At 50.7% G+C, this 26016-nt stretch overlaps 9 protein-coding genes across 9 annotated transcripts; 3 read left to right on the forward strand and 6 right to left on the reverse strand.

Annotated features, from left to right (window-relative positions):
- Positions 1-3900: 3900 nt before the first annotated feature.
- Positions 3901-6387, reverse strand: BDW70DRAFT_171703 (Zn(II)2Cys6 transcription factor; the record flags this gene model as incomplete). Its single annotated transcript, XM_073743288.1, has 5 exons — positions 5879-6387; positions 5614-5819; positions 5134-5557; positions 4521-5079; positions 3901-4468 (listed from the first exon to the last, which is right to left on the reverse strand). Exons 1-5 carry the CDS (start codon positions 6225-6227, stop codon positions 3901-3903), a joined length of 2106 nt encoding a protein of 701 aa, XP_073591934.1. The 5' UTR covers positions 6228-6387.
- Positions 6388-7536: 1149 nt separating this feature from the next.
- On the reverse strand, positions 7537-7956 carry BDW70DRAFT_143866 (uncharacterized protein). Its single transcript, XM_073738164.1, has one exon. It carries the CDS (start codon positions 7875-7877, stop codon positions 7695-7697), a length of 183 nt encoding a protein of 60 aa, XP_073591935.1. The 5' UTR covers positions 7878-7956; the 3' UTR covers positions 7537-7694.
- BDW70DRAFT_143867 (YdeI/OmpD-associated family protein) lies at positions 7950-9258 on the reverse strand. The gene is made up of 2 exons (XM_073738165.1): positions 8051-9258; positions 7950-7966 (listed from the first exon to the last, which is right to left on the reverse strand). The coding sequence occupies exon 1, from the start codon at positions 9164-9166 to the stop codon at positions 8219-8221; it is 948 nt and encodes a 315-aa protein (XP_073591936.1). The 5' UTR covers positions 9167-9258; the 3' UTR covers positions 7950-7966; positions 8051-8218.
- Positions 9259-9317: 59 nt separating this feature from the next.
- On the reverse strand, positions 9318-11428 carry BDW70DRAFT_118359 (putative nonsense-mediated mRNA decay protein Upf3). The gene is made up of 2 exons (XM_073734704.1): positions 10935-11428; positions 9318-10877 (listed from the first exon to the last, which is right to left on the reverse strand). The coding sequence occupies exons 1-2, from the start codon at positions 11177-11179 to the stop codon at positions 9365-9367; spliced, it is 1758 nt and encodes a 585-aa protein (XP_073591937.1). The 5' UTR covers positions 11180-11428; the 3' UTR covers positions 9318-9364.
- Positions 11429-11479: 51 nt separating this feature from the next.
- Positions 11480-13182, forward strand: sitA (TOR signaling pathway phosphatase SitA). The gene is made up of 4 exons (XM_073738166.1): positions 11480-11734; positions 11797-12190; positions 12239-12570; positions 12620-13182. The coding sequence occupies exons 1-4, from the start codon at positions 11581-11583 to the stop codon at positions 12907-12909; spliced, it is 1170 nt and encodes a 389-aa protein (XP_073591938.1). The 5' UTR covers positions 11480-11580; the 3' UTR covers positions 12910-13182.
- A 251-nt stretch (positions 13183-13433) lies between these two features.
- BDW70DRAFT_163823 (putative phenol 2-monooxygenase) lies at positions 13434-16568 on the forward strand (the record flags this gene model as incomplete). Its single annotated transcript, XM_073741365.1, has 7 exons — positions 13434-13967; positions 14021-14908; positions 14958-15132; positions 15192-15308; positions 15360-15424; positions 15816-16469; positions 16518-16568. 7 exons carry the CDS (start codon positions 13434-13436, stop codon positions 16566-16568), a joined length of 2484 nt encoding a protein of 827 aa, XP_073591939.1.
- Positions 16569-16722: 154 nt separating this feature from the next.
- On the reverse strand, positions 16723-19551 carry BDW70DRAFT_118367 (flavodoxin and radical SAM domain protein). Its single transcript, XM_073734705.1, has 2 exons — positions 19345-19551; positions 16723-19281 (listed from the first exon to the last, which is right to left on the reverse strand). The coding sequence occupies exons 1-2, from the start codon at positions 19367-19369 to the stop codon at positions 16928-16930; spliced, it is 2379 nt and encodes a 792-aa protein (XP_073591940.1). The 5' UTR covers positions 19370-19551; the 3' UTR covers positions 16723-16927.
- A 430-nt stretch (positions 19552-19981) lies between these two features.
- BDW70DRAFT_171706 (general substrate transporter) lies at positions 19982-21692 on the reverse strand (the record flags this gene model as incomplete). Its single annotated transcript, XM_073743289.1, has 3 exons — positions 19982-20363; positions 20442-21413; positions 21475-21692. The coding sequence occupies 3 exons, from the start codon at positions 21690-21692 to the stop codon at positions 19982-19984; spliced, it is 1572 nt and encodes a 523-aa protein (XP_073591941.1).
- A 2451-nt stretch (positions 21693-24143) lies between these two features.
- BDW70DRAFT_171708 (putative integral membrane protein) lies at positions 24144-25816 on the forward strand (the record flags this gene model as incomplete). The annotated part of the gene is made up of 5 exons (XM_073743290.1): positions 24144-24296; positions 24362-24469; positions 24552-24952; positions 25002-25070; positions 25100-25816. 5 exons carry the CDS (start codon positions 24144-24146, stop codon positions 25620-25622), a joined length of 1254 nt encoding a protein of 417 aa, XP_073591942.1. The 3' UTR covers positions 25623-25816.
- Between the last annotated feature and the right edge of the window lie 200 nt (positions 25817-26016).

A 26016-nucleotide genomic window follows, 5' to 3' on the forward strand; every position in this document is an offset into this window, starting at 1 on the left:
CTGGTACCAATATAGAACCTGTCCCCCTCTTTCGAGTACTGTATAGATACTTGTTGATCCCTAGCCCATGGTATCCCAAGTAATATGGGTTGTTTCATTCGAGGAATGACATAAGCCCATACACTTTGTTGCTTGTGCCCATCAATATCAATATCAAAGTATGCCACCTGATTAACTGCATCATATTCTTCGCCTGCAACTTGTTCTAAAGTCCTCGGCTTGATCAAAATGGTCGGGAGCTGCAATTTCTGTTGGAGACTTTCAGAGATAGCCATATAACTATGGCAACCATCATCGAACATTGCTCGAGTAAAGAAGATGTTGTTAATACCAATGTTGACATATAGTCCTTTCTGATCCATCTTCCCCTGCTCTTGGAACAGTCTCCATTCTGTTGCAGCTCCCTCGAGTCCCTATTCATGAGACTCCTGTTTCCCTGATTCTTCCACAGCTGCTTCTGTAACTCTTGCTCTTGAAACAGGCACCCTATTACCAGCTGGGGGTATCGCAGCTGCTAATGGACACTGTTCAATTCGACATCCATCTCTCCCACATCTCAAACATCTTCCTTCTCTCCAACGAGTGCTAATCTCATTCTTATTCACCCATTGGGCTCGTTTCCCAAGCAAAGCTTGGTCTTCTGGTCGTTTTGAGGGGTATCCATTTCTATTCTTCCCAGCGCGAGTGGAGTTGGTGTTTATAGTTGTAGTAGGTTCCCATTCCATCATTTCCTCTCTCCAAGTGGTACCAGGTAAGGGGATTGTAGAAGTAGGATTAACCCCTGTCTTACCTTGCTGACCAGTTTTGGTCCTCTTGGAGATGTTACTTTTCCATTCTCCAAAAAGCTCCATCTGATTGCTTATCTCTTCACACTTAGAAGCAAAGTTCATATAGGTTTGGAGGTCTGAGTTTGAGCAGCCAATTAGATGAACCTTCAACTTCGAGTGCAATGCATTCCGAAGGTATGAAATCTTGGAAGAATCTTCCCAAGATTCAGCTTCGGCATTTGCGATCTCTCTCTCAAATCGGGGGTAAAAAGCTGTGAACGGTTCATCCTCTCTTTGTTGAATAGTATGCAGTGCCTGGATAGCCTTATCCTTGCGATTGCGTTCTCCATATAGGATGTCAAGCCTACTAATAAGGGCTTGAGGTTTAGAAGTATTCTTCAATTCCAGCTCATAAAAGGTAGTGATGTTTGTTTTGGCAGCTCCTTCAAGGCGAGAATAAATGTATCTTAGCTGAGACCTCCCATCACCTATGGCAGCAGCATCTTCTTCAATCTTTCCCTCAATCTCCAACTTCCACCCACGCCATTGTGATTTGTGCCCGTCAAACATTGGTGGGTGCGGGAGACTATGGCGTGGCTTCATTGAAGCAGTTGTGCCCATTCCTGCATCCATACTTTCTTCAAACATCAGACTTCTGGACTTCTGAACTTCGGGTGCTCTAAATGAGCCTTCTGGACTTCTGGACTTCTGAACTTCGGGTTATACGTCCTTAAACGGAAGCTTGTGATAATGTAACGGGCGTAGGTAGTATTGTTTTCAACTAGCTGTCCTGTATAAACGAGTATCACAAGCTTAGAGAAAGAAACAAAAGATAGAAGCGCAGATATCTTCCTCCCCCCTTTTATCAAGCTTTCCCAAACATACGTCAAGACTTCCGACTTCCCGGACTTGCATGCCGACGGATCTCTTTCCCGAAGTTATGAGGACGGATCCCTTTTCCTACGAGGCCGCAATTCCGAGGCTGTACACTAATGTTGCAGAAACCCTATTTAGAACCAGGTTGAGGGCATGGCCGACAACCAAGATCCAGGCCATAGCCTGTGACAGTATCGGCTGCTTATTCTGGATGGCCATGGAAGCCACCTAACGCCCGAATTCGACCGTACATGCAAGGAGAACAATATTATACCTCTTTGCATGCCTGCTCACTCATCTCACCTCCTCCAGCCTTTGGACGTCGGCCTTTTTGGCCCTCTTAAGAGGGTACGGCAAACTTATTGAACAGAAAGGACGCCTGGGATACAACCATATTGACAAGCTAGATTTCTTGAAGGCTTATCTAGCAACTCACCAGGAAGTCTTTACTACAGAGAATAACCAAAGTAGATTCAGAGCAACTGGGTTAATTCATTTCAACCCTAAGGCAGTACTGGATAAGTTGAACCTCAACTTGGGTACCCCTACCCCCCCTCCCAGCTGTGGGGGTGCTTCAATCCCTTCTTCTCAGCTTGGTACACCTTATACTGTGCGCCATGCATATCGAAAAGGTTCTTCAGTTAAGGAGTTGCTTCAGAGAAGGTCTAAAATTCCTCCAACTCCTACTAAAAAAGCCCTAGATGAGTTGGTAAAAGGGTGTGAGTTGGCTATCTATAATGCCAACTTACTAGCAAGGGAAAACTGTGATCTCCGCTCAGCTATTGAGAATAACAGGCAGAAGAAGAGTCTTTCTAAGCTCCAGATAACTCCTACAGAAGGTCTTTTATTTCAAGAAGCCAGGGATCTAACTTTTTCAAGAAATGGCGAAATAAAGGCAAGATGGGGGGATGCTGGCGGAGATACTCCCCAAAGTTTAGGTGTACCTAAACTTACTCCACCAACATGTTCAGAATGTAATGTTCAGGGGCATAAGTGAACCAGCTGTCCTAATCGATGGAATTTAGTTTATTCAATTTGAATCACTTTTGGTTGTTGTATAGTACATTAAAATTGAGCAAGCATAGTTTTCAGAGGGGGTTCTACGGCGGACCCGGGAAATACGTTATTTAGACTAGCTGAACGAATGTGTTGATATCCTATCCGACCTGTTTAGACAAGTTATAGGTTTCCAAGATTTCAAGAGAAGGTCCTTTTTAACATGAAATTGGACAGTTAAACCCTGCCCGTGAATCCGGCCCAACCTGCCAAAAATGAGTCAAATTGTACGTAAGAAACGAGAACTAATATTGTCTACAGGCTGAATGGGACCGTGACGCTTACCCCCCCCTCCAAGCGTAGGATTTCTTGGGATCTTTGTGTACGAAGAGATGCGTGAAGGCTGACGAAATATTGGCAGAAAAGAGGAGGGTGAAAGATTGAGTTGGGAATAGCTTCATGTTCCGGGGACAAAAATTTGGGTGCAAAGGGCTTGTTCAGGTTCTTGTAATACTCGAATCTTCTTGGAGCATTCTTATAGTTTGACCAGTGCTGCCACGGCAGATTTGGAGTTCCAGTCATCTCAGCGCCAAAATGAAATGCTTTTCATTGGATATTTTCCAGTATCTGAGTACTGCACCACGCAGACGCCGTACCAGAGAAAAATCTATGGCAGGTAGATCCAGGGCACGCAGTGAGCGGTCCTGCCAAGGACGACCTGGTAAGGACGACCTGGTTAGGAGAGAGGATTGTATCGACTATGACTTTTTTTGAGAAAATGAACCGAAGGACAAGTAATACGTTGCTGGAGACTTCGTTTGCCACTTCGACTTCTATTAAACATGTTTTGTAAGTTGCCCCTGAGAATATAGACGTAGACCTGGCTCAGCTATGGCGGCCTATACTATACTAATGTCAACTATCCATCACTGGTTCCAAGTTCATTGAATTTGAAGAGACAGGTGCAGCTACCTCCCGTTAACGCCCTAGACTTGAAGGGTGCATATTCGGGTATAGCAAGCGTTATATGAGAGAAATTCCAGTTGCAAATATGATAGCATCAGCTGGCGACTGGCCCAGCGCCGGTGACCACGTGGTCTGATCTGACCTCTGCCACCTCTCCGAAGAGAATGGGTAAATCTCGTAATACATAAACTCACATAACTCATGATATATAGCGCACTTTTCAGGGTGAGACGAATGTATGCGCATAACGCAAAGATATAGCAGGCTCTGGTAATCCTGGTTGCCCGTTGCCCTGCTAATTCAGGAATGAATCATCAATGAACGGGAACCTGTCCCATAACGGTAACTCCATGCCCTCCCATCCTGGAAATGCAGTACTGACGTCTGCTGGGTCGAAGAGGCCGCTATTCCGATCGTTATCTTGAGCCTGAGCTTGAATTGAATTATCAGGCTCGGCGTACGAAGTCCCCACGTCGGTGCCGATATGAAGGTGTTGAGCTGCAGTTAACTCTGATGAGATCGTAGACGAACCAGTCGCACCATGGTCAGAAACTAGGGGCATTGCCGCCGCTACATCACTTTGCGGTTGAGAGTCGAGAGTTCTGCGATTGTTCAGACTGAAAAGCTTGCTCACGTATTTCTTATCCGGGGGTGGATTTTCGCGAAGCCGCTGGCGCTGCTCGTCAATTGCGTTGCGGAGGAGATTGAGGATCTCGAAGTAGTGCGCTGCCTGGGCGGATTGTTGGGAGAGGACGCGGAGGATCTCGAGCGCCCCGGTGAATGCTTCCTCAAGTGTCGAGTCGAGCTCCTTCTGCGAGAACATGGAGAAACCGGGGATGAGGGCTGCGGCAAAGACGAGGGCCCTAGTGGTTGCAGGTTAGGCTAGGCTGGTCGTCTATGGTGGGAATTGCTTACTTAAGAATACACATGTTGCCCAGGAGCAGACGGGATTGGTGCACTTCTAGGCAGGTTTGGATCATGTACAAAGCGGACTCGACGCAGGCGTTGGCGAGTCTCGTGTGCGCAGGGTCCTCTAGTAACGTGCCGTCTTGGATTATTCCCGGCGATTCTTGGTGTAGTCGTGCCAGACGCACTCCCAAGACTTGAATCATGAATGGACGTGTTACGATGATGACAGCAAAATGATAAGCACAGGCAATATGTAGACTGCCGATAATGTGCTCCTGCGCAGCGAGGCGCTCTTGTGGCGTGCTTGGTGAGGATAATAACGATTCAGGGAGATCATTGCTCCATTGTTTCAGCTTGTCAAGCAGCGACTCTGCTACCTCTGTTGAAGCAGCCTTTTCGTTGTATAAACGAAAGACGATCTCGTCGAGGATCCGCGTCATATTATATGAAGCGACGAGGCGATCGTCCCCAGCGCCGGATTGCGGCGTCGACTCTATATCTGCTGGTTCGGAGTGCAGATTGGCTGTTGCTGGTGGCCGCCCTAGAATCGAGCTGACTAGAAGGTCTAATGTGCAGAGGCTCATCCATACTCGGGTCCTATGATTTGTTATCTAAGTGCCGTTGCCGAAGAAAAAGATTGCTTGCCTCTTTTGCTGCTCGTCTGCGTCGAATGCAGTGACCGCTGTAAGATGGAGTCCTAGAGCGGCAGCTGCTCTCGCAGCGACTCCTAGGTACATAAACGCAGCATTTCGGCGACAAGCGCCTAGCATGTAAAAGGACAGCAGGGTGAACAAGCGAATCAAGTCCATACTCGGATTCTCCAGCATGCCTGCGAATGCGCATTGCTGGGCACGCTTGAAGAAAAACCGTTCTGCCCGCATGCTTGCCGGACTCAGATCATTCTTTGATGACTGCGCCCCGATGGCAATCATGATATCTCGTAGAGCCGCCATTTTCTTGTTAGGCGTCTCATTGGTCGGAGGCGTTGTTCCTAGTATTTGACGGGCCTCTGAGTCCGCGAGGACGTTGATAAAACCGCTAGTCTAGTGGACGTCACTATTATGATTGAATGGTTATAAACTGAATGACTAGATCGTACCGCGATGTGGTAGACGCGCAAGTAAGCTTGCTCTTCCTGGTGACCAACATTATCCTGTAACGACGCCGGTACGTCATCCGGAGTATCCGTCTCCAACATGTCTTCTTTCGTGACATTATGCGAGAACTGCGAGGGACCAATATGCTGTGTAACGGTATCCCGAAGCAGCTGCAAGAAAGACAGCGATGCTGCCCTCCCGATATACACTAAACAGCCCTTAGCGACGCGCATTCCTCATCTTACAACTAAGGCTGGAAGCTTGTACCTCGTTCGCCCTGCCGACTCCGCAGCATGCGAGAATGCGTCTTGTGCGGTGCACCTGATGTACCACTCAAAGCTGGGAGAAGCTGCGGAAGACGTGCAGCACTGATATTCGATGTGTTCCGTATCCGACGTCCAGCATCGGGACTGATCACCTTGTAGGCATCGTTCATCGGCCGCGGGGAGGACGCGGTAGTCGATCGCCGAAACGGCACGCAGGTGTCGGCGCGTCCATTACGAATACATTTGGAACATGGAAAGGTGCCGCTACAGCGCTTTTTGGAGGCCCGGCACGCGAGGCATGCTTCTGGGGCTCGTAGACGGTTCGCTGGGAGGACTTTGGGTCGCGGCATCGGGAGAACGCAGGGTGGGACCTGACCTTGGATCAGGCCATAGTGGATCTAATATGAGAGCGTTGTATGTGCTCGTATGTCAAGTATAGCAAGGTGAGCAGTTCCCTCAGAGACTGGGAGAAGGTTGATTTGAGGAAGTCCGCAGTATGAGCGAGAATGCGGAGTCGTTGGTTTTCGCACCAGTCTGCTTTGGTCCCCGCACTGATAAGGACGATGCTAAGCCGAACATCTCCAACAAGAACCATGCAAAACACGAAGATATGGTGGAATCTTTGACGCTGCTATCAAGACCAACCGTGCTTGAGCATGCTTTCAGGATATGACTTGGATGCGTTGTTTTGCCAGGCAAAGAGGGTGTCTTGGCTTACTGATCGTAGTGAACGGCCATTCTTGGTTCAGTTGCCGATATATATATATCGAGGCAACGCCATCAAAGAGATCTTGCAATTCGTTATTCTACCAAAAATAAAGTTGAAAAGAAAAGTAAGGGAAATTTTATATATATAGCAACTCGTTAATAACACTTTCATGCTACATCTAGAGACCTTGGCTACGTAGTACAGGGTAGTATTTACTTGTTGCAGGATATTTCGCTGTAAGGTTGTCTATATGGAGCTCTTACAATTAGGTATTGCCTTAGTACGTTCGTGGGGATCATCCGGCTCTCAAGGTTATCTGCCGAGTAGGATGAGTTACTGCACAGATCACAGTAGTTCACAGGTGACTAGAGTAGCTGTTACCAGCATTGAAACCAAAGGACAGGTACTCCGAGAATTGCCAACTGGGATGCTGAAGCTGCCTCTTTACAGATTTGAGTACACTGAGTCTTGACACTGCTTCCTAGGCGCCCAGGCACGCAGAAAATGTGCCATACGTATAAATGACTGACATCGCCAAGCCAAACCCAGTTTTGAGCATCATCTGAAAGATCTCATATAGCACTGTTTTCCTTCGTCTTGCCCAATGCGGAACGCCCTCTGCAAAGATGCTTTAGTCAAAGAAATATGAGAAAACGTAATAATATTTGCTAAGAACAACAGTGTCAGTAGAAACAAATTGGATAGCCCTTCAACATTGGCCAGGCTTGTAAGAGAGACCCTCAGTTGCCGTGTTCTTTGGTGTTCTTTAGGTCTTCAGTAGTAGGTGAAAACTTTTCAGCGGTACTGATTGGTCAGAAAATTGTGGCCCGCACTAGCTCGCTAAGATCTCGCTAAGCGCTAGCGCAAAAAAGCCCCATCACAGAAAGGTATAAAGAGCCCTTCCGCCCCGACCGTTCTGAAAATTAAGCGACTCTACGTACGTTCTCCCCCCCCCCCGTACATTGGGAATCATTACACTTTCTTGAGGAACTCGTGCTAACTGCCTTCTACAGTTCAAAGAATCACTTTAGAGTAGACGTCCCTCATTGAGCTCATCTAATGAGCCACACCCCCAACCCTTGCTGATGACTTCTATGTCCTCGATGCCCTAAAGTGAAGCCGTGTTTACTCCCGCCTCGACCTTGTCTTCTCCGGTACAAACCGCTTCGGCGGGCTTGTTCCGAGTTGGGCGCTGGTCTAGGGAGTGGTGATGATCTTGACCTTGTCGTGGCGTCTTGACTTCGGTCGGCCTGACTTGGTGGGTGTCGAGGAGGTCTGAAAGGCTTTTCATCTTTTTTTACACCTTAATGTTGGTGTGAAATTCGATGGATCGTCGGGTCTAGTTAGGAATGAAATTATTTATGCGCGAACATCTGGATTCTGCTGTAGGTCAGTAAATGAAGCCTTGGATTAGGGACAAGCCTTTGGGGGCTATCGTAGAAATATTTATCGAGAGATTCTTACTCGTGATCCGCGTCAGCCTTGCCAATGTTAGGAGTGTTGGAAAAATTCCTAGACTTCCCAAGAGACTTCTTTGCCTTGACGGCTTTATCCTTCTGAAACGTTGAAGCGTTGCAGGGCTATATAGAGCCTTCGACTGGATATTAGTATTTGCTCGATCTGCTACTGATGCTATTGACGTGTTTTACGATACCGCAATTGTCTAGTACTCCCCTCGGACGATAAGGCCTCGATCTCCACATCGGCTTTCTTACCCTTCTTCCTCTTAATTACAGCCTGCTTCTTCTCGATTTTGAACGTTCTCGCACCCGCTGATGACGCCCTTGCCTTTGCCCTTGGCATCGCAGTATTTCGCCTCGCCAGCATGTCAACCACCGCTTCAATCCTCTCCCGCCTCGTGGACACCGCCCCTGTCTGCAACCGATGCAACACCTGATACCATTCCGTCCGATTCAACCCCTCAAACGCCCTTTTGGCTTCTTCATGCTTCTCTAATGCCTCCTCCAAATCCGCGGGAACCCCAATATTAGCCGGCCCATCATACGCCCTCTCCCACCGCCCATCTTTCTTCGCCGCCTCCACGGCCGCCAATCCCGCATCGCGCATTCGTCCCTCGTTGATAAGCCGCTGCACAGTTGCTACATTCTTTGCGGACCAGAGACTTTTTGGGCGTCGGGGTGTGTAGCGTACTAGCCAGTACTGATCGTTAAGAGAGCTTGCGCGCCCGTCGATCCAGCCGTAGCAGAGTGCGATTTCGACGGCTTGGGAGGCGGTGATGGATGGGATGCCGGAGTTCTTTTTGGCGAATTTGATATACATTCCAGGGAGCGAGGTGTGGTTTTGGCTTAGGAAGGTCTCGAACGAGGAGGGAGTCGGGAAAGAGTGGATGGGGAGGTCGGTTGGGGGTGGTTTGGCCGTGTTTGTTTTCGTCGCTGCTGGAGCTGGCTTCGGGGTTGTGGCTTTGGGGGACATCGTCGAGTTAGATTTGGATATGGTTTGGCTTTGGGAGCGTAGGTGAGGATGGGTTGCGACGGAGGATTGCGGCTGGAGGTAAGTCTTGATGATGAGACTTAGCTGTCTAGTGCGAAGTGTAGGTCTTATTTTCAAGTGCTGTAACATGGGAACCGTCTAGAGAGCTGGGAGGGACAGGCCGTCGAAAGAGTTGGGAGCTGAATCTCGTTGCTTGATCTAGGCTTCTGCGCGACTCGATCCGCGAGTAACGCGAGGTGCCAAGGGCGGCACGTGGATTTCAAGATGAGGCTGAGTATCACTCGCACTAGTAGATTTCATTATCCCATTATCATAAGGTAAGATACATTATTTCGTCTCGCTATTCTTGCCTTCCGGGGCCGGCGCATTTGCACTGGTATTGCCGCTGCCTCCACCTCCATTCGCCTTGGAACCGCCTTTCCCTCGGCCGCGTCGACCACGACCTGACGAGGAGTTACCACCACCGCTGCCTCCACCTCCAGTTCCTTCACCAGGCTTCCCACCGCGGCCTGAGTTGGAGTTGGCCTCTCCACTCGCGCTTGGATTGGGTGGTTTAGGTTCGCCACGACCTTTTCCGCGTCCTTTCTCCGCGCCTGGATTCGCCTTTCTCTCGAGAACCACGACCTGACTCTGGGCCACGGTGACAGGGCTAGCAGAGATGGCTTTTTGCAGCCCTTCAGGCTCTGCAAAGTCGACGTACCCAAAGCCCTTCTTCTTGTCGATTTCCACCTTCACGACTTTGCCAAACTGTGTGAAGGCGGCCTCAAGGAGCGGCTCTGTTACGCCTTGAGAAGGGTTGGCATGCTTGAGAAATGCTTGGGTGGCGGTGGATGTGGGTGTCGTAGGAGTAGCGGCGGAGGACTGCTTGCCTCTTCCTGATCTGGGCCCTCGTGGCGTAGATGTAGCTTGGGCAGGCGTGCTAGTGTCGGAACGCAGAGACTGGGGTGTTTCGCTAGGTTGAGGGGTGTTGCTCCGCTTTGTCTTCGTGTTGGTGTCCTGAGCCGGACTGCCCTTTGGTGACCTGGTCGAGATTTCCTTCTTGCTGGCCTCCGAAGCGGCAGCCGAATCTGTTTTAGGCTCATTCTCCCCGGATGTTCCTCGTCCACCTCTTCGACGGTTATTAGATGGTGCTAGACCCAGATCACGTTGCAATATCTTCCCTACAGCTGCCACATTTCCACGCTCTCTCTTTCGTTCAGGCGCAGCTGCTGCCGTATCTTTGGATGCATTCTGCGCTGCGGATGCCTTCGCGGCTTGCTTCGATGCCACATTTGCAGCCTGCTTGCTTGCCGCTTTCACAGCCTCCTTCGTGGTTTTATCGCTTCTTGACTTCTTCTCCGTCTTCTCAGCGTTAGCCGGCGAGACTTCCTTGTCAGGTCGTTGGAGAAGCTTTTTCGATTGAACCTTCTCGGATTTAGCTTCTCTCTCTGATCTCTGTCTTGAAGATTTGCTCGCGGCTTCTTTAGCTTTGTTTGCCTTCTTCTCCTTGATATACTGCACCAGTGGCGTGGTTGTTACCGTCTCCTTTTTGTCTTCTCCCTCGGCGGAGGTTTCGGCGAGGGTAGGTTTCGTAATGGGTTGGGTGAGACTTTCGAGGAATTGGATAAATTCTGGGTCCTGGTCAATGGTTCCCAGTCGAGCATCTTTGCGAACACGACTTCCAGGTATTTTGGCGTACGGTGCAAACTCCAGATTTGGTGGGCCTAGGAGTACCGGGTCGTTCGCGGTGTTACGGGCATCCAAGAATGACGTGCTCCTGACCTTATCGGAGAGAGGGGCGATGTGTTCGCTTGAAACGACGTAGAGGTATGCTCGAGAAGGCCGAGAGGGTTTAGCAGGACTGAGGTTCCCATGACCGTTAGCTACAATAGTTATAGATTAGATAGTAGGAACCCACTCTTTCGAGACCTTTCCAGGCTTGTACTGAGCCCAGCTCACTCTGCCTGCTCCGACTTTCCATTCCGCGCCCAGCGCAGTTTCAAACTCCTCCTGTGTTAGGCCTGGAGGTAAACGCCGCACGAGCAGCTTCAGCCGCGGGGCTGCTGGCTTCGGAGCCTTCTTAGGCGCTGGTGCATTCTTTTGGGTCGCAGATGCAGGAATTTGGAGAACGCCGCCGCTTGATTTGGACAGGATCTGAGTCATGACGGTTTAGAATCAAATGTTACTTTGACCCAAACTCCGATAGGAGCGTTGAATCCAAGCAGCCGCAGAGGTCGGCTACGGAGGTATCGCCAGAAAAGCACTTTTTCAGGCTAGAAGTAGAAGATAACACTAGGGCACAAAGTAGCAAAACTGAGCCCTGCAGATGACCCTCGATTGGAAAAGGTGCGCTGCTGAAACTCCCCGCTGACCAGACGGCACTGCCTAAAGGATCCACGCACGTGACTGCGAATCGGCGATAACCAGCAGGGCTCTGCGGGGAAGGGAGAGAGCACGTTTATGTGTGCATCGGCTATGCTGCCAATTTGAGCTTGATTTTGCCTATTCAAACTCGTTGTCCCTTCTCTAAACTCTCACTTTTTGTGATTCCTATCATTTTTGCCATGACTGATAGCAAGGTCCCTCAGCCGGGCCCAGCGAAGCTCAAGCGCAATGCAGGACCGGACGAGTGGTTAGAGGCAGCCAAGGACTGCAAATACCTCTCGGAGTCACATATGAAGCAGTTATGTGAGATTGTGAAAGAGTATATGATGGAAGGTGCGTTGTGCGCGAGCTAGCTAAAACTATTTTCAAATGCTGAGATCTGTGCGTCTGCCTAGAGTCCAATATTCAGCCGGTATCGACCCCCGTCACCATCTGCGGAGATATCCACGGACAATTCTACGACCTCTTAGAATTATTTCGCGTTTCCGGTGGTATGCCAGACGCGTCGCTAGCTGAACCTCCGAAGACTTCTTCTGCTGTGATTACATCGGACGACATTGAACCGCCCACCACGATAACAGATCCAGAGTTGAGAAAGAAATTGGGAAAGCCAGGGACAGCGGGAGATGGTGATGATGATAATGAGAATGCTGGTCAAAAAGAAAAATCTTCGAGTTCAGGGACTACGGAAATAGCTGTCAACCGCAACTTCGTGTTCCTCGGCGACTATGTGGATAGAGGGTATTTCAGTCTGGAGACCCTGACATTATTACTGTGTTTAAAAGCCAAGTTCGTCGTCCAGACTGTTTTTAATGTGGGTGTAGCTGACTTTTGAAGGTACCCTGACCGGGTGACGCTCGTTCGTGGCAATCACGAGTCTCGGCAGATCACACAGGTCTATGGCTTTTACGAGGAGTGTTTGCAGAAGTATGGAAATGCTTCCGTCTGGAAGGCCTGCTGTCAAGTGTTTGATTTTATGACTCTGGGTGCTATTATTGACGGTCGAGTCCTGTGCGTCCACGGAGGACTAAGTCCAGAAATTAGGACCCTGGATCAAGTTCGAGTCGTCGCCAGAGCTCAAGAGATTCCACACGAAGGTGCATTCTGTGACTTGGTCTGGTCAGATCCAGACGATGTCGAGACATGGGCAGTCAGCCCTCGAGGAGCCGGTAAGCCAGCAAGTATGTGCAAACTGTTTCCAGTACTGATACTCCCTAGGTTGGCTATTTGGTGACAAGGTAGCGGACGAGTTCTGCCACGTTAACGATTTGACCCTTATTGCACGAGCGCACCAGCTTGTAAATGAGGGTTACAAGTATCACTTCTCGAACAATAATGTGGTTACCGTCTGGAGTGCTCCCAACTACTGCTACCGCTGCGGAAACTTGGCGTCCGTATGCGAGATCAACGAGGACCTGAAACCAACATTCAAGCTTTTCAGTGCTGTTGCTGATGACCAACGGCATGTCCCACAGTCACGGGGAGGGCGCAGCGAGTACTTTTTGTAGACTATGCTCTGGACTTTTTCCCTTGCACTCATGCTGTCGTGGTGATGAAGGCGTTATTTGCACCGGCGCTGGCGTTCGGAAGATACCTGATGTAATCGCCTTCTTCTGTAGGCAGTGATGGACATCATATATAACGATCTAGAAACACGCTTAATGACAACCGATTTTACATAGCCAGCTCGACGTTAATACGTGCCGAGAGACGTGCCGGGATTGAGAATTTAGCCACCCCTCTAACCGTTGAATATGACCAGACCTCATATTATTCTGCAGGCCAATCCGACTCTTCAACTGCAAAGACATCCAATCGAGGCCCAGTACGGATCGCCAATATGGATCGCTTTCGGGATTGATTCCGGGTTTTCGGAACGCCTCCCGGAGCCAACTCCGAAAAGACCATAAAGAACAACCGATCAACACACGCCAATATAGAGTTCTCACTCTTATGGTCACATATGCTACTGCTCTTCCTATTCTTACTATACTATTGAGAAATTCCCTCGAACACAAAAGAGATTCTTAAGATGTCATCCAAAACCCAAACAGACGTCTTGATCTGCGGCAGCGGCTCCGCAGGTCTCAGCGCCGCAACATGGCTTGCGCGATACGGGATCCCCTGCAAGATCCTTGAGCGGCGATCAGGGCCCATGACAATGGGCCAGGCTGACGGCGTGCAGTGCCGGACGGTCGAGATCTTTGAGAGTTTTGGGATGGGCGAAGAGTTACTCCGAGAAGCGTACCATGTGCTGGAAGTGGTATTTTGGGCGGAGAATGGGACTGAGTCTGCTTCAGACGGCTCAAGACATGGTAGTATCTCTCGAACAGGGAGGACGGCGGACACACAGCCAGGGCTGTCGCATTGCCCGCATGTTATCCTGAACCAGGCGCGGATCAATGGGTTGTTTATCGATGCAATGAAGAGGTTTAACGGGCAGGAAATTGAGTACGGATGGGATGTGAAGGGCGTGGAGCTAGGGGATGAGGGGGATGAGTACCCAGTCAAAGTCACCGCGGAGAAGGATGGTGAGGTACAGGCATTTGAGGCGAAGTATGTTTTGGTATGTTTCTTGAGCCGGAGATAGCGCTTTTCGACGGACTGACTCTGAACTAGGGTTGCGATGGGGCGCACAGCACTGTTCGCAAGCAACTCGGTTATATTATGATTGGTGATAGCACGGATGCAGTCTGGGGCGTGATGGACATGATCCCACGTACCGATTTCCCTGATATTCGCAAAAAAGCCTCCATTCGGTCCAAGGCGGGCAGTCTACTGATTATCCCCCGAGAGGGCGAAAATCGCAACTTGACGCGGTTCTATATCGAGCTGCCAGCTGACACGAAGGCTAAAGAGGTCAAGCTTGAAGACCTGCAGCAGGCAGCCAGGAACATCCTCAGCCAGTATAAGATAGAGTTTACAGAGACGGTCTGGTGGTCTGCGTACGCGATCGGCCAGCGACACGCAGATTTTTTCCACAAGAACTACCGCATCTTCCTCGGCGGGGATGCGTGCCACACCCACTCGCCAAAGGCCGGACAGGGCATGAACGTTAGCTTGCAGGATGGATACAATATAGGCTGGAAACTGGCACATGTCCTGAAGGGGCTCGCTCCGCCGTCATTGTTGGAGACATACGTCTTGGAGCGTGAAAAGGTAGCGATCGACTTGATCAACTTCGATAGATACTTCTCGAAGCTATTTTCGGCCAAGGGAAATGCGTCCGCTGCGGAATTCCAGGAGGGATTCATCAAATCAGGCAAATATACGGCTGGTCTGACAGCAAAGTATGACGACTCGCCTATAACATGTGATCTGGGATTATCCGATTCTCTAGCAAAGAATGTTGTGGTCGGGATGAGGCTTCCTAGTTCCCAGATTGTCCGGCACTGTGACTCGAAACCGGTCCAGCTTATGAGCGCGCTCAAATCCGACGGGCGTTGGAGGGTCATTGTGTTTCCCGGGAGTATCAGCAAGCCTCAGAATAAGGACAGGCTAGATGCGGTAAGATCGCATACAATCTTCATCTGAGAATTTAACTGATGTAGAATAGGTTGGTGCCTACCTTGCCTCAAGCGAGAGCCCTCTACAGACATACAGGCTACAGGACGGCGATTGCGACAGCCTTATTGAACCGATCCTCGTGGGCCATGGCCCGCGCCACGATATTGAACTGGACCAGATACCCCCGGCCTTCTACCCTGTTACTGGCAAGAATCAAATCAAAGGTCGGTTTCTCGAATGCACGTTTGCCGTTTTGGTCATTAGACTAACGCTGGAATAATAGACCTGCACAAGGTTTTCTTCGACGACGAGAGCTATAACAAAGGCCACGGCGAGCTTTACGAATATCTGGGCATTAATCCAGAGGATGGTGTCATTATCATTGTCCGACCTGACCAATGTAAGTTCATTCTATCGTTTTTCCACAATTTTTGCTGACCACTGTTACTAGATGTTTCGTCGGTCATTGCTATCGATGATTATAAGCGCATTGGACAGTTCTTTGCGGGATTCTTTGTTCCTCAAGGGCAGCTCAACTCGAGACTAGCCATGTTATGATGAAGTCAACGATGAACATTGGACTTCTAGGTAGTTAAAGGAGGTATGAGGGGTGCGTCGTGATCTATGGTAGCAGTAACCTTGTCCTTGGACTGTGGTGCCTAGCGTATCTTGTCTACGTTTTCTAGATACAAAGAAACACTACGAAGATAAAAGCCACAAGATCAGGCTTCTATTTAGTGTGATAGGCATAGACAAGCAGTTTGTAGTGCCTTTTAGAGTCATCGTAATCTGGGCTGGCTGTGCTAAGACGATTCTGATCACTAAAAATCGCAGATTCTCGTACTGATTACAGTTCATGAGTCACCTTCCTCAAAAAATCAGGCAGAACTATTGAGGTAACTTAAAGAGCCTCCCCAACAACCATCAGCTGGCTCAGAGCGCACCGAAGCTAAAACTGAACCGCCTCGAGATGCATTCGAAGTTCAATTATTCGGTTGCCCCGCACCTCGAGCGCTTTGCCGTCCCTTTTCCCGACTTTCGCGCCGCCAACCCTCAATATACACACTTTGTAGGCGGCGGCCTCATCTTCTCACGCACTGCAACAAAGGATATCCATGAAGGGACTGAAATAGAGGAACGGCCCCTTCGCGTCCTCCTCCTCCAGCGCTCTTTCGAAGACTCCTACGGCGGCCAATGGGAAGGACCCGGCGGCTCCTGTGACCCCGAAGATGGGAGCCTCCTAGACGGAGTCGCGCGGGAGGTACTCGAAGAGTGCGGCCTGCATGTCTCCAGGTTCGTCGAGCTGGTGGATAAGACCGAGTGGCTGAAGCAGCGGCCTGACTCGGTGGAGTTGGTAGCCAAATTTACGTTTATTGTCGAGGTGCATGAGGCGAAGGCTGTTACCTCTGCATCTAAGGGTACAGGACAGGGCGCGGGACTACCAGCTGATAAGCTGAATGATGGGACTGTTTCTCCATCGCTGGAGAGACAGTGGGAAGAGGGGGGAGAAGGCGTGGGAATGTGGTTTTGGAAGACCCTATGTTGCTTAGCGTGGTATGCGGTACATTACTACCTAATAATTTTATGTCATGCTTGTTTTACGACTTAGGCAGCTATTGACAGTTATGTCACGGATATGCAGTTGGAGGGTGAGATTTGAAGGGATCCAGCAAAGTTGCTGCAGATATAGAGCTTTTGTGTATACAGAGGCAGCTGTTCATGCTACCGGCTGCCATTCATGCTTCTATCCATGAAAGATAGCAATGAGTAAATGGTAGCTAACTTTTGTTTGATACATTGGGTAAAGCCGAGTCAGGTCGACTAGGCAATTGCATAATATGGTCGCATCTCGGCGATCTCCTTCCGTAAAAAGCTGCGGTAGAGGCCACTTCGTCGTTAACGAACGAGGTTAGTAGGAGCAGTGACGTCTGCGAATTGTATCTCGTCGCACGAAATCACACGGCCGGGTGCGCCGAGGTGTCTTCAACTACACGAGAAAGAACAGAGTCAACCCAGTTTTCATTCTGCCGCTGCCGCCGCGGCTGCTGCTGCTGCCCTTTCTGCAGCCTCCTTCTCTTCTTTCTCCTTCAGTGCCTTCTTCGCAGCCTTTCCCTTCTTAAAGACTCGCTCATCATTCGGATCAAATCCGCCATTCCCCCAGAGCGCCCATTCCTCCGTCTCCTTCATGTAATCTTCAGGACGGAACGAAGTCCCATCCGCCTTCTCCTTCTCCAACAGTTCAAAGAACCGCGGGTAATCTATACGGGAGTGCCACTTGCCATTAATTCGGAAGCGGGATGAAGCGATAAGCACACAGCAGCTGTGCGCGTGTTCAGCGGCGATACCATAGTCAAGACCGCGCCGCTCGAGTTCGGCGTTGAGCTGCACCACAAATTCGGCGATTTCCTCGTAGAAAGGGACGTTCTTCATCGTCAGCCCAGCGCCTGCACTGGTGCTTGTGCCGCAGTAAGTGACACCCTTGATCTCAATGAAGCAGGGCAGGGCCTTTTCGACGAGGTTGGCGTAGCCGATGACCTCGTCATCGATGTTGAATCCCTTGACAAGAGTGAGACGGAAGACAGTACGTTGGACGTGGCGCTTTTCTCGGAGAATATCGAGGCAGCGTTGGAAGCGTTCCCAGAAGTCGCGGTGGAGGGGGCGGTCGATTTTGCGCAGGCTGTCGCGGTTGCTAGCGTCAATAGAGACGTACAGCTGGGTTACACGGTTGAGAGCTTGTAGTTGGTCGGGGTGTTGGGCGTTGCAGACAAGGAAGCTGGAGATGTGTTCGGCGTGGAGGAGATCGAGGAAGCGGTTGATGTGCGGATAAAAAATAGGCTCGCCGACAAGACTGAGGGCGCAATGTCTGATGCGCATCGCTTCGGCGAAGCGCTCCGCGCGGACGCCTGGAACGCCGCGCATCATCTTGATCTTTTTGTAGTGACCTTCTTTGACGCCGTTGAAGATGAGCTCGGGCGAATCGACCTTCCAGCGCCAGGTAGTTCCGACCGGATTGGTACCGTGTCTCCAGCAGAAGATACATTTGTTACTGCAAGACAGAGACGGTGTCGCCTCCATACACAGGTGCGACCGAATGCCGTAGAATGAGAACTTGTAGCATGATCCTCGTCCGCGAAGCGCGGATTTAGTCCAGCGACAGATCTTCACACCAGAGTGCGAACCAACGATCGTGTATCCTTGCTTTGTGAGAGAAGCATAAGTAGGAGAAGTTTTGGGCACCATTTCCTTTTCAGTAGGCTGAACATCCCGGGATACACTTGAGGTTGTGAAGTCAACCGGTATGGGTGAATTGACAGCTTGACCGTTGGAGCCCATCTTGATGTCTTCCACGTCGACCACGGACTGAGGCTTTCTACGAGCCTTTGACTTGCCTAAGCCAGATTCTTCGTCGTCGGAGAGTTCTTCGTCGCTCTCAAGCGGATCGCCACTTCCGGGAACTCCTTCGCCCAGGCCGCCGTTCTTGACGATATCACCGAGAATATCTTGGAGCCCGGTAGACCATTCTTTGAGAGAAGCATCGGCGTTGCTCTTCACATCACCAAAGCCGAGAGGATATGCTCTTTTCTTGTTGGTAAGCTTAGCCATCCATCGGTCAAGTTCTTTGGCTTGCGAGCAAAATCCTTCCTCTTCGGTCGGCCATCCTTCCTTGTCTCCGAACCCGAAAACAGCATAGCCAGCGAGAGTCGACAGAGATCCTGTGTCAATACGGAAGTCATGGTGTGTCTCATCCAGGTGGCCCAAGAAGGTGTCCAGGATAGTGTCGATGTTATAGCTGGGAATGAGGAAGCAGTACACATAGCGGGTGCCAGGCGAGGTTGGAGGAGGTTTAGGTGCTGTAGTGAAGTAGTCATCGTAGTCAACTTCGGCCAAGTCATGGATTTGAGGGGGTAGAAGCCCGCGCTCGCGGTTCTCGGGGTCGGCCTGGCTCTGCGCGGCTGCCCGCAAATCCTCCAGCAGAACCTGAGCGTACCTTTCGGTACTTCCAGTCAATGATGCCCAGAAAATAATAGGCTGGATGTGCGTCACAGACTGCTGTTCCTCGTCGGACGTGGAGCTTGATCGCTTTCCGGCAGACTTTAGCGGCTTCTTACCAGTCACTCTCTTCGGCCCGGCCGTCGGTTTCGGCGAAACGCGGCCACCGTTGGGCACTCCAACGTCCTTTTTGTCAGACAAGGACGACGTAACGGACTTTGCGGTTTTCCCCGGAGATGAACTGCGCGGCGACGACGGGACCGATGATGCGGTAGCTATCTTGGGTCGAGCCTGGAGCACGCGACGGAGACGGACGATAACGAAGACGGTGGCGAGCGCAGCGAGCAGAGGTAGACGGAAGGAGTGCCAGAGGGTCAAAAGACCTATAATATTGGGTCAGGAACTGGGCTATAAACGTATTTCAGGGGCTTCCAGAAGAGACAAACCTTCGGCTGCGGTAGATTCGGTCATATCGAATGCGGGAAAAGGTTGGATATCGCCCCTCTTGAAGCGGGGTGGACTTATCGCGAAATGGGGAAGTCCCTAGTGAGGAAGTCGGGCCTAGACTAGATCGAGCATCGCAGGCAATGTATCTTGAAGCCTGCAAGGAGAAAGGATACCACGAGGGCAGATGCTATCAAACCAGCGTGGAGAAGTCGGCGCGGTGTGGTGAAGATTTGGGATTTTTTTGTGGTTGATCCAGGAACCTTACAAAGAATAGACACCTCACGCCTCAGGCATAAAAAACTCACCTATAGTATGAACAAATACAGAGAAGTATGTCAAGATTGGCAAAGGTCAAGCGAAGGTCTATGCAAGATCTCCAAATAGTAATACTCTATAGCTTGATTCAGCTGGCAATCTCAGCAATCTCCCATCGGTGACCCAGTATTCCATCTTCAGCACCCTACTTAACATCAACACCTTCACCGGACACCTCCCTCTCCCTCAACATTCGAAAGGCCTCCAGTATGGTCTTGCCCATATCTGCAAACGATTTAAAACACCCCGTCCCATCCTCGGCCTCCCTCACTTCCTTCTCAGTCACCCACTCAAAATCCCGATGCTCGGCCGGATCCAGCATCACCATCTCCCCCTGGCCTCAATCTCTTCCTCGTCGCCATGCATGATCCTCCGCTGAGCACCTGTAAACATCCGATCAATCTCCATGGCGGTCTTATCCTTCATCTCAGGAACAATCCTCCACGCCACGGCCAGGGAAAGGATGCAAAACCCCATATAGACAAACCCGGTCTTCGCGCCTAGTGCGCCCTCATCGTCATTAAAAATGTATGGCAGTACGATGCCCAGGATACCATTAGAGAGACAATTGACCAGCCAGCCCAGAGCTTGCGTTTTAGCTCGGAGTTGCAGAGAGGACGCCTCGGCGCCGAAGGCGTATGAGGCAGGCCAGATAGTTAGACCGGTAAGCGTTACTACCAAAAGTATGGTCATCTGGGTGTACCTAATTGATTTAGAGGATCAGCAAGCTGAGTCCGCATTTTCTGAATGACCTGATTTGATCCATGGGGAAGTCACATACCACACTGTTACAGTTCCAGGGAAGCAACCCGCAATGCCCATCCCCATCCAAAGGATTGTGCAAGCGATCAGACCGAAGAGAGTGAGAGGGCGGCGCCCAAACTTGGCTACTGTGATCATGCTCCCCACGTTAGCGACGAGGCCGAGCCCGACACCAACCTGGAGGAAGACGAGGCTAGTGTGCGCGTTCATGCCCACAACTTGCATGAAATAGCTGCCTCTGGCGAGCAGCGATATTCCGAAGAGCTGTGGGAGGAGGCAGGCGAAGAGGACGACCATTGTTCGGCGGTGATTGGTGCCCTTGAAGCAATCGAGATACCCCGGCATAGAGCCTTTGGCTTTCTTCTCTAGCTCGATGGAGAAACGGCATTGTTGGAAGACCATATCTGCCTCCGCGGGAGAAGAGGAGAGCTGTTCCTGGCATCTGCGGGCCTCGTCAAGACGATTCTCCCGGATGAGGTATGTCGGACTCTCTGGCATCAAGAAGGAGACCACGAACGGGAGAACGGAGAATGGCCACTCGGACACAAAGCAGAGCTTGTACCCTCCCGACCCGCGTCTAGCAGCCATAACATAGATGATTATGCTCCCGATCAGCTGGCCCATTAGGATAAAGGTAGGAAAGAGGCCGAGGATAGGGCCACGGAGTATTGGAGGAAGGACCTCGGACATGTATGTTTGGGTAGTACACATGACTTGATTGACAGCGAACCCCTGGACAAGTTTTGCGACAAAGATGATGGATCTGCGGCCATTGATCTCGCTTGGGACATCCGAGACGTAGGCCACGGCGACACCTATGGCTGATACAACGCTCGCAATGGTGAGAGATCCGCGCCGTCCTACACGGTCCTGGATATACCCTCCTGCGATCGAGCCGAGTACGCCACCAATTGGGTTTGCGATATTCCACAGCGCAAGCCAGAGGGCTGGAATAATCAGTTTGCCGTCTAAACGACGGCCAAAGTCTTTTCTTGAAGATGTTAGAATGGGCGGATGGTTGGCGATGGAGTAGAACATTGGAGTGTACGCACTGGAACTCAGGCATAGAGGATACAGATCCCACAATAGCAAGGTCGTATCCATATAGGATCATGCCCGAAGCCAAGGCAAAGCACCAGGCGACGGTCCTAAGGGATTTCCTGGCTGACTGCAGAGCCGATTCGTTCGGTTGTTGCTGACTTGATTCTAGGGATAATGCTCTTCCATGACAGCCCACAACGGCCGAATTATTGTCGTAAGTCCCCATCATTTTCAATTGCTTAGCCTGTTGTCTTCCGCCTCGAAGATCTGAGCTTTCACTGTAAGCAAAGGAGGTGGGACGCAGTTATAAATGGTGGAGAGCCAAGATTGGCATATCTGGGCATCGTCCGAGACTCACAGCCAAGTCATTCAACAAGGACGGACTAGACCTGCCAAGATACAGTACACTATCCAGACTTCCTCGAGGGTTGTATGACCGGATAGGGTTGCACCTGGCACAAGTTTGGCGCTCCGACTCGACCACTACTCGCGGTCCGCCTATGTGCTCGATAATTGCAATTTCGCAGCCAACCCAGGACAGAGCCAGATGTTGACGCCTTACTTGGAACGCATTCCGAAAGTGGCTATAGCACGTATCGGATGGGTGAATGACGCACTCTGCGCCATGACCCTAGCTCATATTATGCGAACCCGTACTGTGTCACGTTGAAAAGATAATGAGGACATAGGCAGGCTTTGTATTGCAACAACCAGAGAAGACATTGAAAACTTCTTGAAAAGATAGTGGCAGTTGCATCCTACACCTTGTGGGTGTGCTCTGGCTCTTCGCTAATTCTACATCCTAACCTCACCTTCATCAGCCCCTTTTCCCCGGGTACTCAGATATTCCGAAGTATGACGACAAGCGGATAGAGACATGACTCGGGAGGTTAAATTATTCATATTCGGTTTCCAAAAGCCTGGTCTATATGCCGACCAACCTACATGAGTACGCCTCGATGGAGCCCAGATGATTCCCGTTTCTCACGGAAGAATGGATTGACTAATATCGCCATCTCAGGGTTTGAGACTATCAAAACGGCCTGGTCGGGCTCAAAGTGGAGACTTTAGTTCCAAGGATTGCCCTGTGGTTGTGCGAGTCTGCTTCTGCACCGTTTATATGCAGCACCGTTGTCGTATGCAGCTCGCCGCTCCATTGCGGCCGTGTAACGCGAGCACCAGGGTCGTGTGCTGGGGTCAATGTCCGTCAACGGAGTGTCGCCAGAAGCGTTGAATTATCCGAGAAGGTTTGCTCTTAACCATCCACTGCGGAGCCCTAAGCTTCTGTCTAGCGGGTGGTTTAGGAGAAACGCCGGAAAGAAAAAGCTGAGAAATCTTCCCTTGCGCGTCATCATGCCATCTCAGAGACACAAGGATATAATTGTCTGATTCAATGCAACATCGCGAGCCAAAGCACCCAAATCGCAGACCCGTCCAGCCCTAGTCACACTGATGGATCCAGAATTGGAGACACACAATTCGACGGGCGAGCCTCGCAGGCCGTCCTATCTGAAGCCACCTCCCTTGCCACTACTTTACAGTCGAGGATATAGGCTCATAGCAGGATTGTTAACGACACTCCCCTGTTGTGTACAGTGCGGTAGGCAAACATTGAGTGGCTTGCAGAGGTAACTGAGCACCGCTGAAGAACGAAATAGACTATCCCCCTTGCTGGCCTGATCTTTCAGGACGAGAAGAGAAGAGAGGCACCGACACATCAGATTATACATTGGAGCAGGCTATCAGTTGCAAATTATCGAATTTTGAGCAGTCAGGCCGAGACACCACGGCTTGGGCCGTTGACCCGAACCGTTGAAGCCAATCTACGTGATTTGTTGGCACTCTACGCTTTAAATCGTCGAGCTATATCAGGTTACGTACTTGCTGCTGGTGAATATAGATGGTCCCTTCTCAGTCTCAGTAACGCACCACTGAAGAGTCACAGATCCTCGCACTAACCCCAACTCTTGATCCACTGGCGCCGTGGGCCAGTGACTCCAATTCGTCTCTATTTGGGAAAACGACAGGTCAACTATGCTTAAACGGCTACTGAAGATCCGCCAATGGCATTTGTACCTGACAGCAGGTTTCGTTGTTATTCTGGTCGCAAGTTGTCAACTCCGATCACTGCAGGAGACGAGTCAGATTTTCCAGCCTCGGCGCCGTTAGCGGGTGCCATGTCGCAGACTAGAATATGACCTATTCATTTGTCTCGAGTGATATGGCGCCCCTTCGATGATTGACAGCTTCTTCCAAGGAGTTATGCAAGGTATCAGTTATGACGGCTCGCAGTGGGCCATTCTGCTTGCTTTTGCACCACACTATCTGATGCGCGTAATGACGTTGCGATTGTGTTGACCAAGAACCGATGGCAGGAGGGAATATTAATGGTCTTGGACTATCGAGATATTTGACGCTGACCCGATACTGCATTTGACATATCTCGTCCTATCCCCGCCATTTCTCTATCACACTCCCTATCTCGCCGGGTTGGCTCAAGCTAGCTTCGCTTGAGGCATTGCTCTCATACCAGTTACCTTCGTCAGAACCGTCAAGAGAAACGAGTCTTGTTAGTACTTCTGGCACTGCAAGAATGGCCTCATGGTGCGCCGTACCATAGCCGTATATTAGCTGTGGCACCCCTTGAAAACATTAGAGCCGGGACATTTTCATAGCCAATATGGCCGACCACGATGATCGATCGGGGCAGCTCAGAGCGGTTGCGATTACTTTCATCCCGTTGGTCTGCATAACCATGGCACTGCGTTGCTACATGCGCGCCAAAGTCATCAGAGCACTCGGCTGGGATGACGGAGTCATGGTCATAGCGCTGGTATGCAACTCCTTACCAGGCCTTGCTTCAGGAAATGCAGCTGACAATGGGGGAATTACCCGCAGCTCTGCTACATTATGCATGTAGCGTGCGTCATCGGAGGCAGCTTTTACGGCCTCGGCCGCAAACTCGGACCGGACACAGATTTCCAGCGGATAGCAGTCGCGGTGAAGGTATGGAGATGCTGCTTGCCTATAGAGCTGGAGCCCAAGATATTCTCCATTCTGTCTTCTGGTGGGTGCTGACTGGGGATAGTACATGTGGATCGCCCAGCTGGGCTACGGCTTAGCGACAGACCTTTGCAAGATATCGGTCTGCCTGTTTCTGATGCGACTTACAGTCAAGCCATTCCATACTCGGCTTCTGTGGATCTTACTCATCTACACTGCGGTTCACGGCGCCTATGTTATTCTCGCCGACTTAGTCCGGTGCTGGCCAATCTCGTATAATTGGAATCAAATGACCCTGGATCCGCGGTTCGAGGGGACCTGCATAACTTCAAAGCAAAGCAAGATCATCGCGTATGTGGCGACAGGTAGCTTACTGCTCATCGATATCTGTCTTGGTGTGATTCTACCGGCCCTGATCGTTTGGAAGCTTCAGATGCCGAAACAGTCCAAGCTCGCGGTGTTGAGCATCTTGTGCCTAACTGTCTGGTATACCTCACAATACTAAATATCTACTACGTTCCCGCTGACTGGATAGTGCCACTGTTGCCATCGTCGTTCGCATCCCATATATGGACGGATACGCTGCTTCTGATGCCCTCTGTGCGTATCCCCCTGCCCTTCCCGTCCTATCAGCTCCCTAACGCCGGATACCCCAGATGCCGCCGTCGACATGCTCATCTGGGCTTACATTGAGCTCAGCCTCGGAATCATAGCCGGCAACCTTGCCACGCTCGGCCCCCTCTTTCGCATCTGGTTTGGCATCGTAACGAGCCGCGGCAACTCCGCCTCGACCAGTACCCCCAAGCCGACGCGCTATTTCCGGCGTCCCGGCGGCGTCCACGACATGTCCTTCCCTTTATCCACATTTGACGAGACTAGCCGGAACACGCTTCGTCCGGATAAGCTTCCGATCATGGTCACGCAGGTTCGGACCCAGCATTCGCACTCGGCGACGGCGCACGATGCAAATAACAGCCAGGAGCAGCTGACGCTTGATCATGGCCGTGCTCGCGGCCCGTCGGCTGCGTCGAGTAGAGAGCTTGCGCTTGGAGCTGGGCCAGAGCCGGAATCGCGAATGGAGATCTATCGCGAGACGGAGGTGATGCAGACGTTCGATGTTGACTATGCGGTAAATGTTGCTGAGGAGCGGGTTTAGTTATTCAGGCTCATATATTACAGACGGCATATACTTACTAAGAACAGATGGCCTTGCCTTGCGCATGGTAAATGCGGCGCTTTTCAATTTGGCGGCATGATCACGTTCGCATATATAGCTATTTTATTTACGCGTCATACTGCTGGTTGGAAAGTTCGATGTACATAAGCATGTTAACCAAGCATGCAATAAATTTCAGGGACTGCGAAGGAAAGGACCTAACGCAGCCATCACTCGTCAAAGCCTAAGCTTGGTATTTTCACACCACTTGCCCCATTGCCGCTTGCTTGCCTCGTAATGGGGGAATGTGACTGTAGTAGTCTCAGTAAGCCTGGGTAGTTATGGTTGGGATTGGCTCAGGGGAACGGGCGTGCATTTACTTCGTACAAACGAT

The sequence above is a fragment of the Aspergillus foveolatus genome (assembly GCF_047715535.1).
Source record: "Aspergillus foveolatus strain CBS 279.81 unplaced genomic scaffold BDW70scaffold_81, whole genome shotgun sequence".
NCBI classification, from domain to species: domain Eukaryota; kingdom Fungi; phylum Ascomycota; class Eurotiomycetes; order Eurotiales; family Aspergillaceae; genus Aspergillus; species Aspergillus foveolatus.

Bases quoted from the DNA above. Each gene is read 5' to 3' on its own strand.
- BDW70DRAFT_143866 (XM_073738164.1), bottom strand. From the start codon at position 7,877: ATGAAAAGCCTTTCAGACCTCCTCGACACCCACCAAGTCAGGCCGACC.
- sitA (XM_073738166.1), top strand. From the start codon at position 11,581: ATGACTGATAGCAAGGTCCCTCAGCCGGGCCCAGCGAAGCTCAAGCGC. The intron at 11,735-11,796 runs GTGCGTTGTGCG...GCGTCTGCCTAG, and splicing joins GAAAGAGTATATGATGGAAG to AGTCCAATATTCAGCCGGTA. The intron at 12,571-12,619 runs GTAAGCCAGCAA...GATACTCCCTAG, and splicing joins AGTCAGCCCTCGAGGAGCCG to GTTGGCTATTTGGTGACAAG.
- BDW70DRAFT_118359 (XM_073734704.1), bottom strand. From the start codon at position 11,179: ATGACTCAGATCCTGTCCAAATCAAGCGGCGGCGTTCTCCAAATTCCT. The intron at 10,878-10,934 runs GTGGGTTCCTAC...TGGGAACCTCAG, and splicing joins CCTGGAAAGGTCTCGAAAGA to TCCTGCTAAACCCTCTCGGC.
- BDW70DRAFT_118367 (XM_073734705.1), bottom strand. From the start codon at position 19,369: ATGACCGAATCTACCGCAGCCGAAG. The intron at 19,282-19,344 runs GTTTGTCTCTTC...CCAATATTATAG, and splicing joins CGAATCTACCGCAGCCGAAG to GTCTTTTGACCCTCTGGCAC.
- BDW70DRAFT_143867 (XM_073738165.1), bottom strand. From the start codon at position 9,166: ATGTTACAGCACTTGAAAATAAGACCTACACTTCGCACTAGACAGCTA.